Source organism: Acanthopagrus latus, chromosome 1 (genome assembly GCF_904848185.1).
Source record: "Acanthopagrus latus isolate v.2019 chromosome 1, fAcaLat1.1, whole genome shotgun sequence".
Classification (NCBI taxonomy): domain Eukaryota; kingdom Metazoa; phylum Chordata; class Actinopteri; order Spariformes; family Sparidae; genus Acanthopagrus; species Acanthopagrus latus.
The window spans coordinates 10,968,713-10,987,878 of record NC_051039.1 but is presented as its reverse complement, the minus strand read 5'-3'; the positions used below and the strand labels follow the sequence as shown (position 1 = coordinate 10,987,878).

Below are 19,166 nucleotides of genomic sequence, written 5' to 3'. Positions count from 1 at the left end.
CCCAAAATTCTGAATTGCATTCATTCTTTATCTAATCACTGCATTGTGGTGACATGATATCATGATATTACTGAATAATTTGACATGATAAAAAAAAAAAAAAAAACAGTCTTAACTTAGTGCCTCTTCTTCCCAAACACCGACTGCAACTCGTCCATGTCCTGGAGTTAAAAAGTGTAAGTGTGTGAAACTTGGACATTTGCCAACCCATTTTAGCGTTTTCTACCTTCACCTTTTTATCGGTCTGAGAGAACAACGCCCTCCACAATCAGTTGACTTTTGGACATCCTACATAAGATTATAAAAACAAGTCTCCCTCCATATTACTCTCTAGGTTGCTCTCAGTCTCAATAGGGTTAGTGACACCTGTTCTAAAGCGACGCAAACGTGGTGATTCTAAGTTTCAGTGGGATTATACACATATCAAAACATAATTATGACTATCATATTCAATTTCTGGTAAAATTATATTCCATTTATACCCATCAATCCTACACACTGGACCTTTAAAGCTAAGCTTAAATCTTGAATGTGGAAGCAGCTCAAGTGACCATGAGTGGAGATCGTTTTCAAGGTAAGAAAATGTTCTGTCAGTAATTATTTTTTGTTAGAACTCAATCTTAGTATAATATTTTCTTATACAGATGCCAGCAAACTGTTTAATAGATGATTAATTCAGAAAGGAAAGTCTGTGTCTAATCCAATCATTCAAACAATTGACAAATAAATCATCCGAGCAACTGGAAGGGAGCGCTGCCACAGGATTAAACATGTGGCCAACTACTGTCCTCACCGTATCTGTCACCCTGAATCATACTGTCGCTCATTAAGAGATGTGAGGTGTTCAAATCCTCCTCCTCTCCACTACAGTCGCAGATCAAAAATACAAATGTGTTTCAGAGAGAAATAAGACACCCTGTTAAGGAAAACACACACATAGCTGAGAGCTAGCGGATCACAAACTCACCGAGCAGATAAGCAGGACTCCGGCTCTACAATGGCTTTATATCAGTTCATCACAGTGAGTCCACAACAGGAAAAAAAAGCAAATATGCAGTTTTTATGTAATTTGCAAGCTGTATCACCAATTCAAGTACTTGATTAAATGGTATTTTTCTTTGAGTGTATTTTTTCAAAAATAAATATAAAAATGAAGATCAAAAGAATCCCTCGCGGCATCAGGTACAGAGTTGGCTTACACATTAGCTGCTGTCAAACTGATTGATTCCCACCAATTTTCCAGTCATTCAAAAATAAAGACAAATGACACTGAATAGAACCCAAAAACAAAATAAAAAAAAATAAAAAAAAAAACACAGCGGGGATCATGATATTTATCATTTTCGATCATTCCCATTCAAGCACGCGTACATTAAAAACACCACAGGCATCTCCACTTACAGTAGTTTAAATATTGGGGGGGGGACAACAATCACCAAGCCTAGAAAATAAATGCAGCGTTATCTCACAATCACACAGGATGTCTGCGCCTCCCCTGCAACAACTCTCGATCAACACGCAGGCATCACTGACTCGAGACAGGCACAGACATCCTTTTTGTTTTATATCTCTTGGCTAAAAAGAGAATTTAAAAAAAAAAGCTAAAAATTACAATGGACTTGCATAGCTGTGAAAGCGTACAAAAAGAAAAAGGTGGTGAAGTTGGACAGGTGCAAAGAGTTTTGGAAACATGTCACAGGTGGGCTGGACTCAGTGTTCGAGTGTATGTACATGAAGAAAAGAGTAATGTGCACCTTTGTGTGGGACAGACAGAACGACAAGAGTGAACGCAAACATAAAGTTGAGGTTTAAAAATCACCCCTGTGTAGTGAATTCCCCGGGCTTATTAAAAGGACAAGAGCTGACACGAAGACGAGTGTAGCGATTTGAAAATAGGGAGGTTTGTACAGTAATGCGTGTGTTCCTGCGTGAGGAGGTGAAGAGGCGACTCCACAAGTCTTAAAGTTAGAAGTCAGAGCTCTGAGCCTGGGAGTTTTTGATGTTCTTTATCTCCAGCTCCAGCTGTTTGACGCGCACGTCCCTCTGGTGGACGAGCTCCCTCAGCCGTCGGATCTCCTCCTGCTGCTTGTGGAACTTCAGAAGCAGCTGTGGACGAAACAAACACACACAATATATTGGAGTACATGGAGGGCTCAATTTAATTAGAGATGGAGGGAGACACCCTTTGACAAAAACACCCTGGTTTTGTCATTCCCTGCTTTTAAGCTTTAATATGATTATATACAATTGAGCTGTTAAAGATCACAACATTACTGTGGTCATAAAAAATTAAATGTGTTAGCTTTTGATCAGTTCATCACATTTGCTGATCTGAAACTCATCTGTAAATGAACCACACCGGGGGCTCAGCGACTGTGTGGTTCCACTTTCTCAGCAGTGATGTTGTGTTTGTTTAGCCCTATGTTTTGCCTCTCAGGCCACATAGAAAGCAACAAGTGTTTCAGATTCTCATGGACATGTTCCTCAGAGGGAATTACCTGCCTGCCTCTGGTGGGATTAATGGGAAGTTGTTGATTGAATCTGAATCCGCCCAAACCTTCTGATCAATGAAGATTGTTTGGGATGTTTATTTCATCATTTTAACAAAAAGATGCCGATTCTGAATCTAAATCATTCAGTCACAGATTTAGAAGGGTATGAACTCGAGAAAAGACTGTAAATCAGTCAGTACCTCATTCTCTGTCCGTGGCGGAGAGCAAAGCGCGAGGTCCTCTCCGTTGCTGATGGGTGTCCGACTCCTGTCGTCCGCTGTGCGGCTGTCGTCCTCCTTGCCGTCTTTGGTTCCCAGTTGGTCTTGAATGTACGCCAGCTGTAGCATGCCCGGTCTGCTCTGAGACCTGCGGCTGTCCAGCAGGCTCCCCCTCTCCTTGTTCATCTCCGAATACGACTCTGCTACTTGACTTCCAGGCTTCAGTGACATCAGCACGGGGCCTGGAAGACAGAAGTTAGACAGGGAGCTACGTGACAGAGTACAAAATAGTTCAAATCAGTCAAACCAAGACCAGCTACAACATTAAGTGTTCAACAACCCAGAATTATTTGTAATTGTGTTTGTTTGTTTTTTAGGTATATTTGCATCCTGCTTGTGAATTTGGAGCAGTTCACCTCCAGCCTTTCACAATAAGAGAAAAACTGTAAATCCCCCATCACCTCACCATCTTTTTCAAATGTCACACAGACACAGACACACACACACACACACACACACACACACACACACACACACACACACACACACAAACTCTGACCTTTATCGATGCCACTGAGCCACTCCTCTGCAGTCAAAGCAGGCCGGTTTCCAGCCGTCATTGGATAGATGTCTTCTTGGTACGACTCCGACTGGAAACACACACACACACACACACAGTACATTCAGACAGATGTACAGTAAGCACACCAAATCAGGTCTCCGAAATCGATTAAGCTTTTGGTTCATATCCCCTGATGTTTGAGGTTCGAGTGAGTCCAAGTGCTCTCACCCGGCGGGGTACGATCATGGAAAGAGGTTCTATGAGACTCTTGATTGTCACCAGTTTGTAGAACCTGAACACCTCACAGGAGCTCACATCCAGCCCCCTCTTTGGCATCACACCTGGAGCAAAACACACAGACCGAGACAGTTTTACTCTGTTACACAGGAAACACACACAAAAAATGTTTTTTTTTTTAACTCGATACACCTTAAAGTCTTTTAACGACCCATCCCTACTTCTTACATCTAAAGAACAAGATTCATAGGCCAGGACGTCTCTGCAACACAACAGCGCTTCATTATAATGCTGCTGTCATACACTTTAATACACCTTTGTCAGAAATGGCAGCTGCTGTGATTTGGATACAACACATGGCCATATTGCGATTTCAATCATATTCAGACCGATCGTGCAGCACTAATGTGCAGGAAATTAAAGGCTTTCATACACCAACCTAAAATCAAATAAATGGGCTGTTTTGCTCATTAGATCCCTGCAATGAATTTGGAAATGACTCTTTTTAGGTTTTATTACACCTTTGGACTGCAAGACTTCTCTGAAGATTGGATACCATATTTTTTCAAGTTTCAGTTGTTAGTCGATTAGTTTTAAAATCCTTGTTGCAATCGAGTCTTTTCTATCAACACATTGGATTTCATCACATTCTTTTCCAGGACTGAAATCTGCAGAATTTACTGCAATGTCTGTTTTTACCAATGATTTAATAGGCGTTATTCATCGGAGATAACAAAGATTTCTTGAGAACAAAATAAGCAATAAAACAATTTAGCAGATTTTCCTTCATCACGAAGATGAGGGACTAGATGTTCCAGCGCTGTGCCTCCTCAGGTAGTCTAATGAACTTCTCAGAACAACACTGCACCATCCGCTATCTTTGATCAAACGCTAACTGGAAACAACACATGACTGTCACACACATGCACAAGGGAGCGGAGAGGTGTAAATGTTCAGAGTTTGACAAGCAGCATCTCTATTCTTTCAAAAAAACAAAAAACAAACAGGTTTTTGGAGGTAGTTGGAATTCTGCCTTCACTGCTGCTGTTCCGTTCCATAAATAATTCATCGGAGACTAGTTTTTTTAAAACATCTTCCACCTCTCGAGTTGAAAAGTCTACAGCATGTGTGTCAGTCTGCAGACCGTCACTTCACATGATCTGTGTGATCACCTGGTTTGGCTATTCAAATAGTCCAGGCTTATTTGCACAGCAGCTTTGCTTACAGGTGCAGGAGTGTTAGTATGCCCAGGAGGAAGGCAGAGCTTTGCGAAAGATCCACCAGCTAATGTTTCACACATTCAAGTAAGGAGACAGTTAAAAGAAGAGTTTGTTGATGAAGGTTCTCAGTCATCCAGGTCGTGGTAATTCCAAGCGCAACATCTTACGCAACCGGACTCATCCAAGAAGTTCTAACTAACACTTTCCAAGAGTTTGATTTAAGAAGACGAATATAGTACCAGAGTGTGGAGGTGTGTGTGTCTTACCCATTCCCTTCTGAGGTAGGTTTGAGCGGTACTCTGTCAGGTAGTGGATGTACGGTTTTTCTGAGCTGATCTCATAGTACCTTATATTCCCGTCGCCCTGACAGACACAAGAGAAGTTTTTGTAACAATCATATGTCCGCAGGTATTTTGTGTTTTGACACTTTTTTTTTTTGGTTGCTTTTAAGAAGACCCACCTTCCCGGCGATGTAGAGCATGTGCGTGTCAGGGTCATAGAAGGGAAAAAGGTTTCCTGACGAACCATCGAGGTTTTCTTGTAACAAAGACACAGACAGATCGTCCTACACAAAAAAAAGAAGAAAACAACACGTCAGCAGCAGCAACATGCACAGAAAAATCCCTGATATCAAAATCCACTTTGACATTTAAAAAAAAGCACTCTCCAGCTCTGAATTTAAAAAAAAAAAATTAAAAAAGACTGAGCACTCAATCCCTAATCCGCACTCTGGCCATAATCTCCCAGACACGATATGCTCTCACATCACAACACGTCGGCCGGCCACACCGACCGTTATCACAGGCTGACAGGTGTGACCGATCACAGGTAAAGACACGATCAATAAAGGAGAACCTCTGGCTCGACTTCGACACAGTGAGGGCTTCATGATTACTGTGGGTGGTTTCATTTGTCCATCAATCTGTCCACTAGATGGCAGAGTTGCATGTGTGTGAGAGCTCCTGACACCATGACAGCACACATCAGGAGGCGATGAGCGTCTGTTTACTACATGTTTTTATTTAGTTATTCCTACAGTCCCAAATGTTTGATTATCATATGAGGCCATTCGGCGCGAAGACAGACAAACAGATGAGTTGCTGAACACCACTCTCTTCATTTACCTTCAGTAATGATGAAGAAAAGCAGCAATTCCTCACATTCAAGTAGCCTGAACCAGCACGTTTTACATTTTTGCCTGAAAATTGACTGAAAAGAAGACTGATTTAGTTGATCTGCTGGCTGATTTAAACATTCGCACTAAGGGAGACCGACTGGACTGTGACCATCTGAGCTCTTACTGTACTCTGGACTGCCCTGTCTCAGCATAATCAATTCTTTTTCTTTCTGTTTCTCTTACCGTCCCAGCTCTTTTATCTTGCGTAATCACACATTGGTCTATTAATTAAACAGTTTCAGGCAAACAGTTCCAAGTTTCATCCTTTAAACTGTCGGGGTTTGTTGCTTCTTTGTTACGATGTCTGATCATAAACCGAACATCTTTGGGTTTTGAATTGCTGTTCGAATGACAACTAGGAATTTGAACACATCACCATCAGCTGTGGGAAGTTATAACATCCAATCTCTAACAATTAGCTGACATTTAATTGACAAAATAATCAACCGGGTTCACTGAGAAAACAATTAGCAGACTAAGCGAAAGTGAAAATACTTCTCTGTAAATGTGAAATTCAGTAATTAACTAAGACATTCAACCGTTTTCCCTTTGTGAGACACCTTCTCTTACAGTAAAGAAACATGAAGCGACCACAAGAGAACGGCACATGTGAGCAAATGATCCAAACTCAAACAAGAGCTTCTGCTGACTGATCTCATGGTCTTCTACAATGAATGGAGCTGGTTCAGGTGTCATCACGTGACCTGAGACTGTCACACTTCAGTCACCTGAGGACAAGAGACTGAAAGCGTCATCACGTGACAGAACTTCACTTTTTTTAAACACCTGATCTCGCTCCATTCATGAAGACGTGAAATGTGAATGAAAGCACAGAGGAGGCTCCTGAGCGAAGCTTTGCTCTCAGCTGTTGTGTTCTCACCTGATCCCACAGAGCGATCTGTCGATCGTTCCAGCGCGAGGTGCCTGTCGTGAGGAGCATCTTCATGTTTCCCAGGATCAGCACCTTACTGGCTTTGTGCGTCTTGTTGTTGGCTTCCTGCAAACACACAACGTACACCAGAACAAGGCATGAAGCAAACTTTACTAAACACTTTGCACACACGCCATAAGACTTAAAAATAATGGAAAAGGCTGACGATGACTGCTCAACACTACATCTCACTGTGATGTAATGTTCCATATACCCTCGTCTGGCAGGTGAAGGCAGTGAGAGCAGACCGATTTAAAGCGTGCGAGTCGGTGGCCAGTGACCCAGAGGTCTGAGGAGTTATGCTGTGGGCCAGCTCAGGCCAGAGGTGTCAGTTTTGGCTGTGTGGTGCTGGATGAGTGCCTGAGCCGGGAAGGATAAAAGGAGCGGGGAAACTCCCACTTACGCAAGACTGGCTGGGAAGCTGCTGAACACTAAAAGACACACTAAACACTTTTCACTGTGCAATGTTTGGATTTAAAAAGAAGGGGAACATGTTAGTTTATCTGATTTTTCACCCTGATTAAATGTCCACACGCATCCAAACGTTGTTCTCAGCAAGAACATGACACTGTTCGTTACAGATCTAAGTAACTGAGCGTCTTTTGTGTAGAGCGCATCTCATGAAATGCTAAATACAAGAGAAAACATCAAAGAAAATGCAAATTGGCTGCTGATTTTGCATCTTTTGAGCCCCTTAAATTGAATTTAAAATAAAGCTACATAGTATTCATGCTACAGACAGTAGATTTATGTTTTTTGTTTAAATCTTAATAGTGTATTTTTTTCAAATTAACTCTAAAAATATTTGCCTTAATTACACTTTTTATTTACAGTGACATGTGATGCACTACATGAGGGGTGGATGTCCACCGTCTTTGTCGCCTTCAGACAAGACAGCTGCCTCTACCTGTCAATCATCCAGTGAGATCTGGGCCTTAGATTACCTGGCACATACTGTCGTAACTGCCTTTCAGAATAAGAGTGGCTGACGCCCACAAAGCATCACCTGCAGTAGGTTTCCTGAGCGCGACTCCATGAGGCGGACCTTCCTGTCTTTGCAGGTGGTGGCGAGGAGGCTGCCGTCGGTGTTGAAAGACATGGAGAGGACGACGTCTGTGTGGTGGCTGATGGTCCGCACCGGGTTCTTTATCACCTGCTCCGGACAGTCCAGGTTCCAGATCATCACCTGCACATGTCAAGGCACATAAACAAATACACACACACACACACACACACACACACACACACACACACACACACACACACACACACACACACACACACACACACACACACACAGAGGATGGAGGGAAGTTAAACACTGTTCATTTGCATCTACTACCCTCAATATAATCATATAAAAGCTGGTTGAAAATCCGCCAAGTTTCCCTTTTACTGTGCTGCTACCTGTTTAGCTGCATTGTAACGAAATACATAATACAATATGTCACAGTAGGAAAGTGTACCTTGGCGCGTGAGGGCGAGTGTGTGTGTGTCTGTTTGTGTTACCTGGTAGTCGTAGGCTGTACTGAAGAGGATGTTGTTAGCAGTCGGGTGCCACTCGATGAGGCCTACTCTGCGGCTGTGACCCTGGAGCTCCTTCCATGGTACTGTCAGGTTCTTCAGCACGCCGTGAGGAGGGATTTCCCACACTTTCACCTGCAGACGCATACACAAACAGTCCCAAGATTATTCAGTCCTCTGAAAAGACATTGAGAGAACTGTCTTTTCAATTTTTTAGGCTGCACAGACGTTGGACAGTTTACAGAAACTTCCGAGGATGGACAGGATGATCCTTTTTTTGCTCAGTTCAAATTCTTTTTTAATAATTTCGTACAGTTTCGTACTATTGTTTGGACAAACAACCATGTGGATGTGTCACTTTGGGCACTAAGTACACGAGATATCATTTATCACCGTTCACCGTTTATATCTAAACAGCCAAGAAAATAATCCAGGATTGACCGAATCTGGAAAAAGGGAAAGCAGCCTCAGGACACACTTTGTAAAAAATAATATTGAGAGGAAACAAAAAACCTGTTTACTCTCGGTTTCTCTTTCTGTGTACAGAAGATCTGCTCTGAGCCTCTGAGCCAGGTCAGAGCTGAGGAATGTGTGGAATGACTTCTAGTTCTTCTTGAAGGCTAAACGGGCGAAGGCAATAAAATTATCTCCCTGCTGCTACATGCTCGTATTCCAGGGAAAATGATAACGAGCCGGCGAACCATTCGGAAAATGTGCTCGGCGTGTACGAACCGTGGTGTCCTCGGAGCAGGAGGCGATGCAGTAGTCGCTGAAGGGATTCCACTTGACGTCTAACACGTTGCCTTTGTGGCCCGACACTCTCGGGGTGTGAGGGTCCACTTTACCTGTCTGATGGACAAACACACAAAAACACACAGAATTACAACACAGAACATTTTAAATCATTCCCGCGTATTGTCGGATTAAAGGAGAAGTTTGACATTTTGGGAATTTTGCTTTGCCGCCAACTAGATTAGCGTAGTGAAACTGCAGCGAAACAGCAACGTTTTTGGCGATTAACCCAAAACAATGAGGTAAAAGTCAGCTGTAGGACTGCAGGAAGGAGTCGGGGGATCATTTTTATGTGACTCATGGCTCTGAACAAACAATTTCACATGACATGTATTCATTTAGTTGACTGTCAAAAGAATCCTGCACTGATTTAGCATCAAGACTAACAGAGACATTTAATGTTTATTTTCCAGTTTGACTGTGAAGCTCCAGAAATGTTTTGTGGACTCGGAAACTTCATCCAACATGAATTGTAAGTTTCTGGTGGGTGAAATTCTCCTTTGAGAATCCAAACATAAGTCGATCTGTGCGGGTTTGGAACAAGCATCCAGCACGCGAGCGGCTGAATTTCTTCGTGATGTGAGCGTGAAGCGACTCAAACTGGAGATGGAATTGCACAAAAACCTTTGCGACACACGCCCGGGTGTTAGGAGGGAGAAGCCGCTGAGTCTCCCTGAAGATTTTCTGCCCCAACAAGAACACTAATTACACTGCTGGTACGGACAAAACCTTCCCTCAACTGACACACCTGCAGGCTAGATTACTGTGCAGGTGAGGTGGGAATGATGTAACCACTATCTGTGCTTCCAGCCAACATAACTCACGCACAAAGTAAGCAGAGCATTGCACTTCTGTCCTCACATTTATGTGTGTTAACCACTTTCCCCCAACAGAACAATAGCTTATCTGTAAGTGCACACACATGAAGGCAGCAGAGGAGGTGGGTGTGGGGGGGTGGTGCGCGGAAGTTTCACCTCCTCGAGACATTGAAAGGAGGGAAAGAGTGGGGTCAAACCATGAGTTATGTCATTCCTAAGCTCGTATGCAATTCCTGTCCATGCCAGGAGGGTGGTGATAACTCACCGAGACGATTTAGAAGATGGAGACAGACTGAGACAGGAGGGAGAGGTGTTCAGCCTGATGAATTGCTCCACATCTACAGTGGGACTGTAAATTCAACCAGCACGCCAGCGAGGAGGCTGAGAACTGAGTCTATTTGAGAGATCTCCATTGTTTCTTGATAACGCCACTGGATGTGATAATACGTATAAATAATGTCTGGAAGGGTGCTGATTGATCATGTTTAAGATGAAGCTGGTGGGGGGGATAAGACTGAATGACGAGGAGGTAAAAAAAAAAAAAAAAAGACCACATGCGATGTTTAGGTTGTAGCGGAGGAGCTGACGGGGGTTTCCCAGTGTTTAGAGATTCTTCTGGCTGCACTGCTGCCGTCCTATTTATAACCTGAGAGCAGAGGTGTCTCCTCCAGGTGTGCTGTGAGTGCAGGAGCAACGACAAAGGCTGGCATAGATAGAAAATACGTATTATTTGCAATCTATGGGGAAACTTTCTGTTCCTAATAATCACTAAAAAGGTTAAATATTACATTGTTTAAACCCATTTATGCTGCATAAGAGAAACAAAAGCACACTTATATAGAGTCACATCTGACGTGAACTGCTGCTAAGAAAGCAGACAACTTTTCATTGTATATCTTCATTACATCTTTTTCGTCATCAGGCCCAGACGTGAGAACTTTTTGGAACTTTGTGCCATTTTTCACGTTGATGTTTTGAGAGATAGAGCAGACGGTACCAATGCATGCACATACCCGAGCAGAGAGATCAAATTCATGAGTAATTCAAAAACTGATAAAACAAACTATGAGAGCCCGTTCAGTAGTATCACACGCCAACACAAAGGTCCTTGAACTACACAAGCCACAAGCTTCCTGCAAAAATGGAGAAAATTGAAGGCCCAGACTTTCAACTACTCACAAAACACCCAATTAGAGAATTGACCTAGTGTGCATGTTTTGATGGTACCCGGAGGAAACCCACGCATTCACAGGGAGCACACAGAACGGCCCGACCCTTTAACTGTCTTGTGGTGAGGCAACAGTGCTAAGCACCATGCAGTTAAAATACCTGGATGGGATGAATTTTGTGTGTATGCATTTTAATATTTTCCCTTAGATTAGGGGGATTATTTTGTTTTGCCTCAACCAATCAGTAGCATCTGTCACACAGATGTCTCCCTCAGCCGACACGGACGCTGCAGCAGAGGCTCCTAAAAGCAGTTCATGTTTTTCCACAGAGATCTAATAAATATGTTGCGAGAGGAATTTGTTGTTGCTGTATGACGACCACACAACAACCTGCACAGTTGTTGTGTCGCATCCATGCCTATTCTTGTCACTGTCTTTCATTAATTCCAACCCTTTTACATTAAATGTCTATATCTTACTGTTCCAAAAACTGAAAGTGTATGAGCTGTGTTAAAATAGAAATCACCAAAGAGCGGTTGTTTTGGATTGCCTTAGATTGTACAGGTGTACCTAATAAATGGGCCAGTGAGGGTAGAACTTGGCTCAGTTGTTTGTGTGCACAACACCAGACCTAGCATGAGCCTGTAGCATGAGATGACACGTCACATTATCTGTTATCAGCATAAATGGTGAAATGGTGTGTGTGTGTGTGTGCCGCTTTAAAAAGCAAACAGGAGTCTGTAAAAGCTGCCGTGAGGGCGAGATACTCACATGATGGATAGACAGGACCAGGAAGGCCCCTCCCCCGGCACACTCGGTGATGACTGCCAGGAAACGTGGGTTGACAGCACAGAAGTTGTTGTCCTGGACGCTGCGTGTGATTGGCACGCCATCATAGCAGCTCTCCTTGGTGGCGGCCTTACCGAACACGTGGCGGAACTTGGAGCTGCGGTACTGAGGACGCCATGTCATCTGAGGGAGGAGAGGGAGGAGAGGGAGGAGAGGGAGGACGGGGGGGAGGGAGGAGAGGGAGGTCAGTCAAGGAGAATCATCTCTCACAGTTATGGTGATGGGGTTTTTTATACTCCTGCTCCTCTCTCACAAGAAAAGAGCAAAGCGATGGGAGACGTGATCGATTTTACAAAACGTTGAGCTGCTCTCGCTCTAGACAGTGAACCGGTTTCCCCCCGCAAAAAATTAGTGCACACTGCTTCAAGAACAAAGTTCAACAGCTTTATTATCGATGGGGGGGAATCAGTTCCCTTTCTAACGGACAATGCATGTCTTCCTGAGCATCAGGAGCCTTGTGATGAAATGATTTAAGATCAATGTAGCACTCTCCTCTGTTATTTTTATGGTACTTACTGATACCTATTTGTTATTTCTACACTAGTAAAGTTACTATATTCATATCAAGGACCAAACACAAAGCACAAGTTAGGTGAGCTGAGCATAAATCGAGCAGTATTGAACCATTCACCAAAAGTCAGAGAGGGCTTAAATAGTTTTGTTTCCGCTGCAGCAGGATTACTCCGGGATCTTTGGAGGACCAAACCAACTGATGAATATCGTGTATTCATCGCCACGAAGGCATAAAGCACATGATGTTAGGGTCAACTCAGTGCAGTGTGTTAAAATGTACAACGCAATGTCACAATTTCTCAGGCACAGACAGTTGTTTAGTGAGTGGGTTGTATTTTTGGTCAACGGGTGCCTGGTGAGTGTGAGTGGTAAACAGAAACAACACACATCATCATCCAGTGTCATGACTTTCTGTTTATGTCGGCACTTCAAAGCGTCCTAGAGATAAAAATTTACATATTTAAACATAAATTCATTAGACACCTTCTTATGATGCAAATCCTCAAAAACAAGCTGAGGTGAGTCATTTTGATTTTTTTTTTTTTTTTTTTTAAAAAAGGAAATTTGTTGCGAAACCACTGATGCTGTAAAGTTGAATCGACTTTAAGACGGCATCAAATCACTGATGACAGTTAAGTGTAAAAATATTTGATTTAAGAACAACATGTATGAGATCCGGTTAGTTGGAGAGTTACACTCGTTCCTTGTTGGATCATTTGTTTATGTGCTAAAAATAAACAACACTCATAGTCGTGACTGTAATTATGTTACAGACAGATTTGCTTGTTCAATGATGTCAGTTTCTCAATGTCTTTCCAGCGATATCCTTGATTAATGTCTCCCGGCCGGCAAATTAATTTCACTATGCAAATAGAAAAAAAAAAAAATCAATCCCTCAGTAATTTACAGAACACTAAATGAATTCAGGCTTCCCAAATCCAGAGTCTCTTTTTAGCCGCTTTCGTAAAGCTAGTCGATGCACATGTCATTATGTTGTGAGAGATAAGTGGCTCTGGTCCACTGGGACGAGGCCTGGCCAGCCAGCATGTCTGCTCTGCTACTCTGCCTGGCTCCCTGCCTGCCTGCTGCATGGTCATTACTTATGAATTAGGGGTGGAGGAGGTTGACGGACAAGATGTTAACAGAAAAAAAAAAAATGGACCCAAACAACGACTTCCAGTCGACGAACGGAATAAAGCAGCAAATGGGCAGCAAAAATAGGACAAAGGACGACGAGACACGACATCCTTCAGATGTCATCTAAAAACAAATCCCTGTCCTTTTAATCAGTGACATCATTCTTCTGATTTGTGTGGACTGTGCGCTGGCGTTTCCAGACGATGGCTAAATAAATACATCCAGCATGCAAACAGGGTGACATCACAGCGAGGGCAGTAAAAAATAACAGCATTTGGTTAGCAGGACGCAGGTGTGGCTGCCGGCTGGAGAGAAGCCGAGCAGGCAGAGAAACTGACAGAAAAATGCAAGGAGAATCTCGGGAGCATCAGAAACGCACCGATGGGGACTGCGTCTCTCCAGGTGTCGGTTTACTCTTCCACCTCTCACCTTCTACCCCGAGGCTGTCGCACAGAGCCTCATGCTGTCACGCTGGAATGTTTCCCCACCTGACGAAGTGCATCATTAAACCTCTCAGGTGTTCAAGAGTCTGACTGCTTCTGAGACACTATCAGTCACATCCATATGACCGTCCTTTGAGCCGAGCCTGCAGCGTTCACATGGACACCTTGACAGCATTTTGCATGGCTGCAAAATACTGACGAATAACAGCGCACGTAATATAAGAATACAACAAATAACTGGAAAAAACATGCAAACGTGCAAAAAGACTGAACACACTTTTGCAGCTTTACAGCTGTTATCAACCCATTCAGATCATTTTCTCAACTACTTGAATAATGTCAATAATAATGTCATTTAGCCAAAGAGCACATCTTCAGATTGCTTGTTTGGTTCTACCCGCCATCCAAAAACCAAATCTATTTAGTCTGCAACCAACAGACAAAGAAAAGTCTGAAAAGTCTGAAAGTCTACAGCCAACAGTTTTGTGAGGCTCTACAGTGGAGCTTTAAAGCTGCTACAAGGAACGTTGTTGTTTGGTGATTCTGGCGGCTCCTGTGGACAGAACCGGTATGAGCACCATCACCGTGATCTTGATCTGGCACTTAAGAATAACTGCACCAATACAGAACCAGCAAATCTTCTCGCTCATGGTGGGGTTGGCCTGTCTGTTTGTTGCACATAATGTTGCTTTAAAAGTCCCTTTTAATACATTTAGGCCAGATGCTAACAAGGTGACATCTAGCAGGTATAATCTTTACTATGTTTATGCAAGCAGTGTAGCATGCTAACAACCGACATCAGCACTAAATGGAGCACAACAGCCACTGGACAAAGCAAAATATGGCCTGATGATGGCACAAGATAATATTCGGCTTAATCACCTAAGTTATCACAATTCATACTGTGCAGGACATGAATGTTTAATGACCGTCCGCCCAACAACTGTCGAGACAAGTCACTAAAGATATCAACCTAATGGTGGTGCTTCAGAGGGGAAGACAGTCATTTTTATCCACTTGGCTCAAGCATTTAGCAAAAACATTTGGTATTTAACACAATCAATCAACTTTCAGGTCTACACAGGAACATGTACCTCTTCATATGCAGTATATTTAAAGACATACCTTCCTCTGTAGTTAAACTTGGCCCTGTCCCTGATAACACACACGTTGTAATGCATAACCACCCTAGATACATTCTTGATCATTGTCACTCCATTGTGCATTTAAAAGAAATGCCACCTGCTCCGCTCTATAAAAACAAAAACAAAACCTGAAGGAACAACTCAACTATCGACCTGACAGAGAGAAATTGTTACTTGCGTCCCATTTCCACGTTTGACCTGAATGTTGAATGCAGCCGGTGCACGTTTTTGCTAATGCCCTGCTCAGTCGACTACATGTACTTACAAACCGAGCACATCTGGGTCGATATAATCAGCATTCATGTGTTGCTGAGGCTTACAAGACCAGAGGGAGAGCCTTCCAGGGCAGAGAGCTAAGACATCTTGTCACATCTAAAGCAGGCTGTAATCAGGCCAGCGGCAGCTTCCTTTCTGCCGTGTCTTGCAGCAGGTACGCAGGAGGCTGCATGGTAGGCGGCCTGTCTCGGCTCCTCGCAGAACTGATGACGAAAACACTATTCGGGCTATTTTTGCACCGGGCTGCTTGCTGATCAAAAGACAGTCAGGCACATTCACTGACAGCAGGAAAACGTTTCTTAATCACACGAGGCTTCTTTGACAGGCTTTATGTCTGGCATTTTCTTTTTTTTTTCTCTCTCTCTCTCTTTTCAAAAAGAGACGCAGTCCTTTATTGTCAGAGGGAAATTTATTTTAGTCCGTGACCAGTGAGTCACAGCAGCAACTGCAATAAGGGGGCTATAAAAACAGTCATAAAACTAAACTGAAAACACAGATATGACTTTAGAAAGAGATATATCGTACATCTGGTTTGCTCAGCTAGGGTTCTTGTGTGGGTTTTTGCTTGTATATCGATGTGCAAAGCATACGTATTCACCTATTCCTCACCTACAGGCTGTCTTTTAAGCACCTAATAACTCATAAACGTGTACACTAGCAGCCACTCCTCTCTTTGGCTTGCCAAGGCTGAAGGAGGAGGAGGAGGAGGAGGAGGGGGAGTTCAAAGTTTACTTGCTGGTGTCAAGATACTTAAGCTGCACTGAGGCCTGAAGCTACGTGGAGAAAGACGTTCTGAATTCAGAATCTGCTAGTGCTCTGACACTCGGCCCTCTCCTGCACCAATGAAGGTGACCTCCCAACTCCAAACCTAATCCAGAAAACTCACTATTCACAACACCGAAGCGTGCGCCGGCCCCGCCCTCTCCATCTGTAGACGGGATGGATGTAATGTTTTGTAAACGCTCCGAGTGAAACTCAAGACGGGGAGAGTACAGGTGTGAACACATGCCGCGGTGTGACAGTATGTGTGTCCGACCGAGTGAGACACATTTCACCCTGTCGAGACTGTCTGCTATCGTACACAGATGACAGCTTACAACCTCTGTCTGGTAATAGGATAACAGCCACACTGGTAATCCAATAGCTGCTTCATTGCATTTAGTGTGCAAATGTGAATGAGTATAAAGGGATGAGACAGGCGTTGCGTCTGTCTGGGAGTGGTTACCTGGGGAAAAAAGAAGCTGGATGCACATTTCCTGTGGCACCGGAACAGAAAAGTGACTGTGTCTGACATCCATAAGAGGATGCGAGTGTTCAGACAAACACCCATTTAGTTTCTGTTCTGTACATTTCTTTAGGGTGATGGTTACGTTTCAAAGCGTTTCTCGAAGCCCCGAGCCTCCAATTTTTGCACATTCAGATCTTCAGATCGGCTCACAGTAGCCCCTTTATTCCAGGCGGATGTTTCACTGGTGCATGAATTCATATACAGAAAAAAGTGATTAATGATTAACGTTTACGGGAGTCTGGTGGGCAGGGTGTGGATGATATAATGAAACCGACCGACTCGGGGGTGGAAAGGATACTTCTGGTTCGAATAGTCCTGACAATATGAGGTTGTTTTGGGAGGACAGATGAGTTTCCAATCAGGCCGACTGTCTCAGTCCCTCAGCGGCCGCGGCGCATCTTTGCTTTTCAGCTTATTTCGAGGACAAAGAAAGACAAGAAATGCCAACATGACTCATTTGAATATACACTTACATATTCAGAGGTGTGGTATAATTGGATATGAAGTTGAGATTATAGTATTGTTCCACTTTCTTACAACTTGTACCTTCTTTTTTGGAGTTTTGGCCCTCGTCTCTGTTAATCACCGAGATATTGTAACTTTAAAACTCAGACACTTAGGCTGTTATGAAGCCAACAGTTTAGACCATGGATCCAACAATTAAAGTCTGGACACAGTGCCACTACAATCACCATGTGAGCTTATGGAAACAAAGTCTTATCGGGCCCCAGGGCATCATGGGACATTGTAATTGAGCAGTTTGTCCGCTATGGAAGTTCAAAGCCAGTCACTCTTCTTGATGTTTAGACAGATTCGCTTGAAATGTTTGTAATAATCCTTTATTGCATACAAAAACCGTGTGACTTTACAATGACGGCGAGTGCGTCAGGTCAAAGCCAAAAGCAAAGTGTGTCTGTACAATGTGATGGATGTTTACAACGGACACAGTTCGGGTGATCATTTTCAACGTTTGCTTTCTCTTTCACATCAATTTGACTAATGACAGGGTTTGTTTAAAACCTGTGCAATCATCAAAGTGCATGTGCTTCTTGCACAGTCTGACTTTTTAAGTCAACATTGCTGGTCCCAGATCTCAGCCATCATCCTGAGGAGGGTGCCGCAAAACTGTGAAAGTGAGACCAAAGTTGTGATCAGCTGGAACTGGCGTTGCTTGGATCACCGCTGGTGCGAAGATGGATCAGAAACCTATACAGCTACATCTCACATTTTATCACTGGTGTACCATTAGAGTTTCTATTATCTCCCCACTGATAAGACAACACAATCCCTGTGTCCATTAAAGCCATTAAAGAACATCCATGAACCGGACAACAAGCAGGACAACAGGATACAACACAGACAGCCTTACTGTAAACAGATATCAGCGCACTCACACTGCACACTTCAGACCAGCGCTTCTTCTCAAACATTACTGATTCTTATCTTATTAAACATGCCCGATGTGTCAGTGTGAAATTAGAACTTTTTTGTTTCCAAGTTTTTCAAAATAAAAGTATCTGTTCAGAGGAATAGAAATCGGTTACTAATCGGTCACGTCCAATGATAATTTAGTCGTAAATACAAATCTCAGGTCTTCAACAATTTATCAGATAAAATACAGGCGCTATCTATTTTTAAAAAATCATGACATCACAACAGTGTTGTGTTTTTAAAACTTGTACGTGTAGTAAACGTGTGTGACGCTGTGATGCCACAGAGACACCATTCACCCTGTAACAAGACACTGTAGCATGAACATGACTTTGAAGCTGGTATTGGCAAGGTAAAAAAGTTACATAATGTCGCTTTAAAGTCCTAATAATCTCTAATCTTTATAAATGTGTTTATGTTGGTATCATTTACACTTCAATAATGATAATAAGCATCTTATAATGAACTAAAACAGCTGTATAATCCATTGACTAGCACGTATTACACGGTACTTAATACAAAGCTACACAGTAGACGCTACAGATGCAGTTTGGTCCGAGCTGAATGAGTCTTGAGATTTGAGCTCTAACCTTCACTTCCACAGCTGGATGAAGGAGCACTGCACACTCATCGGCTTGTAAACTTTGACGTGAGAAACAGGATAGCAGGCTTAATGAAAAGACCTCAAACTGACTGCAATTCAAACCGCAAGGCACATATTTCAGCGAATATATTGACATTCTTTTTTTTTTCTTTTCAGAAAATACTTCCACGCTTTCGTGGCAGCGAATGAGCGGCTACTCGTCCAAGTTTGAGCAGCGGGATAATTAACCAAAAAGGAGTCGGCTGTCAGATAAATCTGAGCCGCGCGGGGGGAAAGTTTTTTAAAAATAGTTTCTCAAATACGCACAGACGCGAGGTGAGGCGAAGGGATGGAGGATTTT

General features: G+C 43.1%; 1 protein-coding gene across 2 annotated transcripts in view; it reads right to left on the bottom strand.

The window, feature by feature from the left end:
- Positions 1–985: 985 nt before the first annotated feature.
- The window catches only part of coro2a (coronin, actin binding protein, 2A), a 37,003-nt gene continuing 18,822 nt past the window's right edge, over positions 986–19,166 (bottom strand). For both annotated transcript variants that reach the window (XM_037102097.1, XM_037102105.1), the window contains exons 2-12: positions 11,912–12,112; positions 9,094–9,210; positions 8,347–8,496; positions 7,844–8,023; positions 6,787–6,903; positions 5,190–5,294; positions 4,996–5,092; positions 3,501–3,613; positions 3,270–3,360; positions 2,693–2,952; positions 986–2,106 (exon numbers count right to left, since the gene is read on the bottom strand). In XM_037102097.1, coding sequence (XP_036957992.1) covers positions 1,966–2,106; positions 2,693–2,952; positions 3,270–3,360; positions 3,501–3,613; positions 4,996–5,092; positions 5,190–5,294; positions 6,787–6,903; positions 7,844–8,023; positions 8,347–8,496; positions 9,094–9,210; positions 11,912–12,112 — 1,572 coding nt within the window. In that variant the 3' untranslated portion in view covers positions 986–1,965. The remainder of the gene's footprint in view (positions 2,107–2,692; positions 2,953–3,269; positions 3,361–3,500; positions 3,614–4,995; positions 5,093–5,189; positions 5,295–6,786; positions 6,904–7,843; positions 8,024–8,346; positions 8,497–9,093; positions 9,211–11,911; positions 12,113–19,166) is intronic.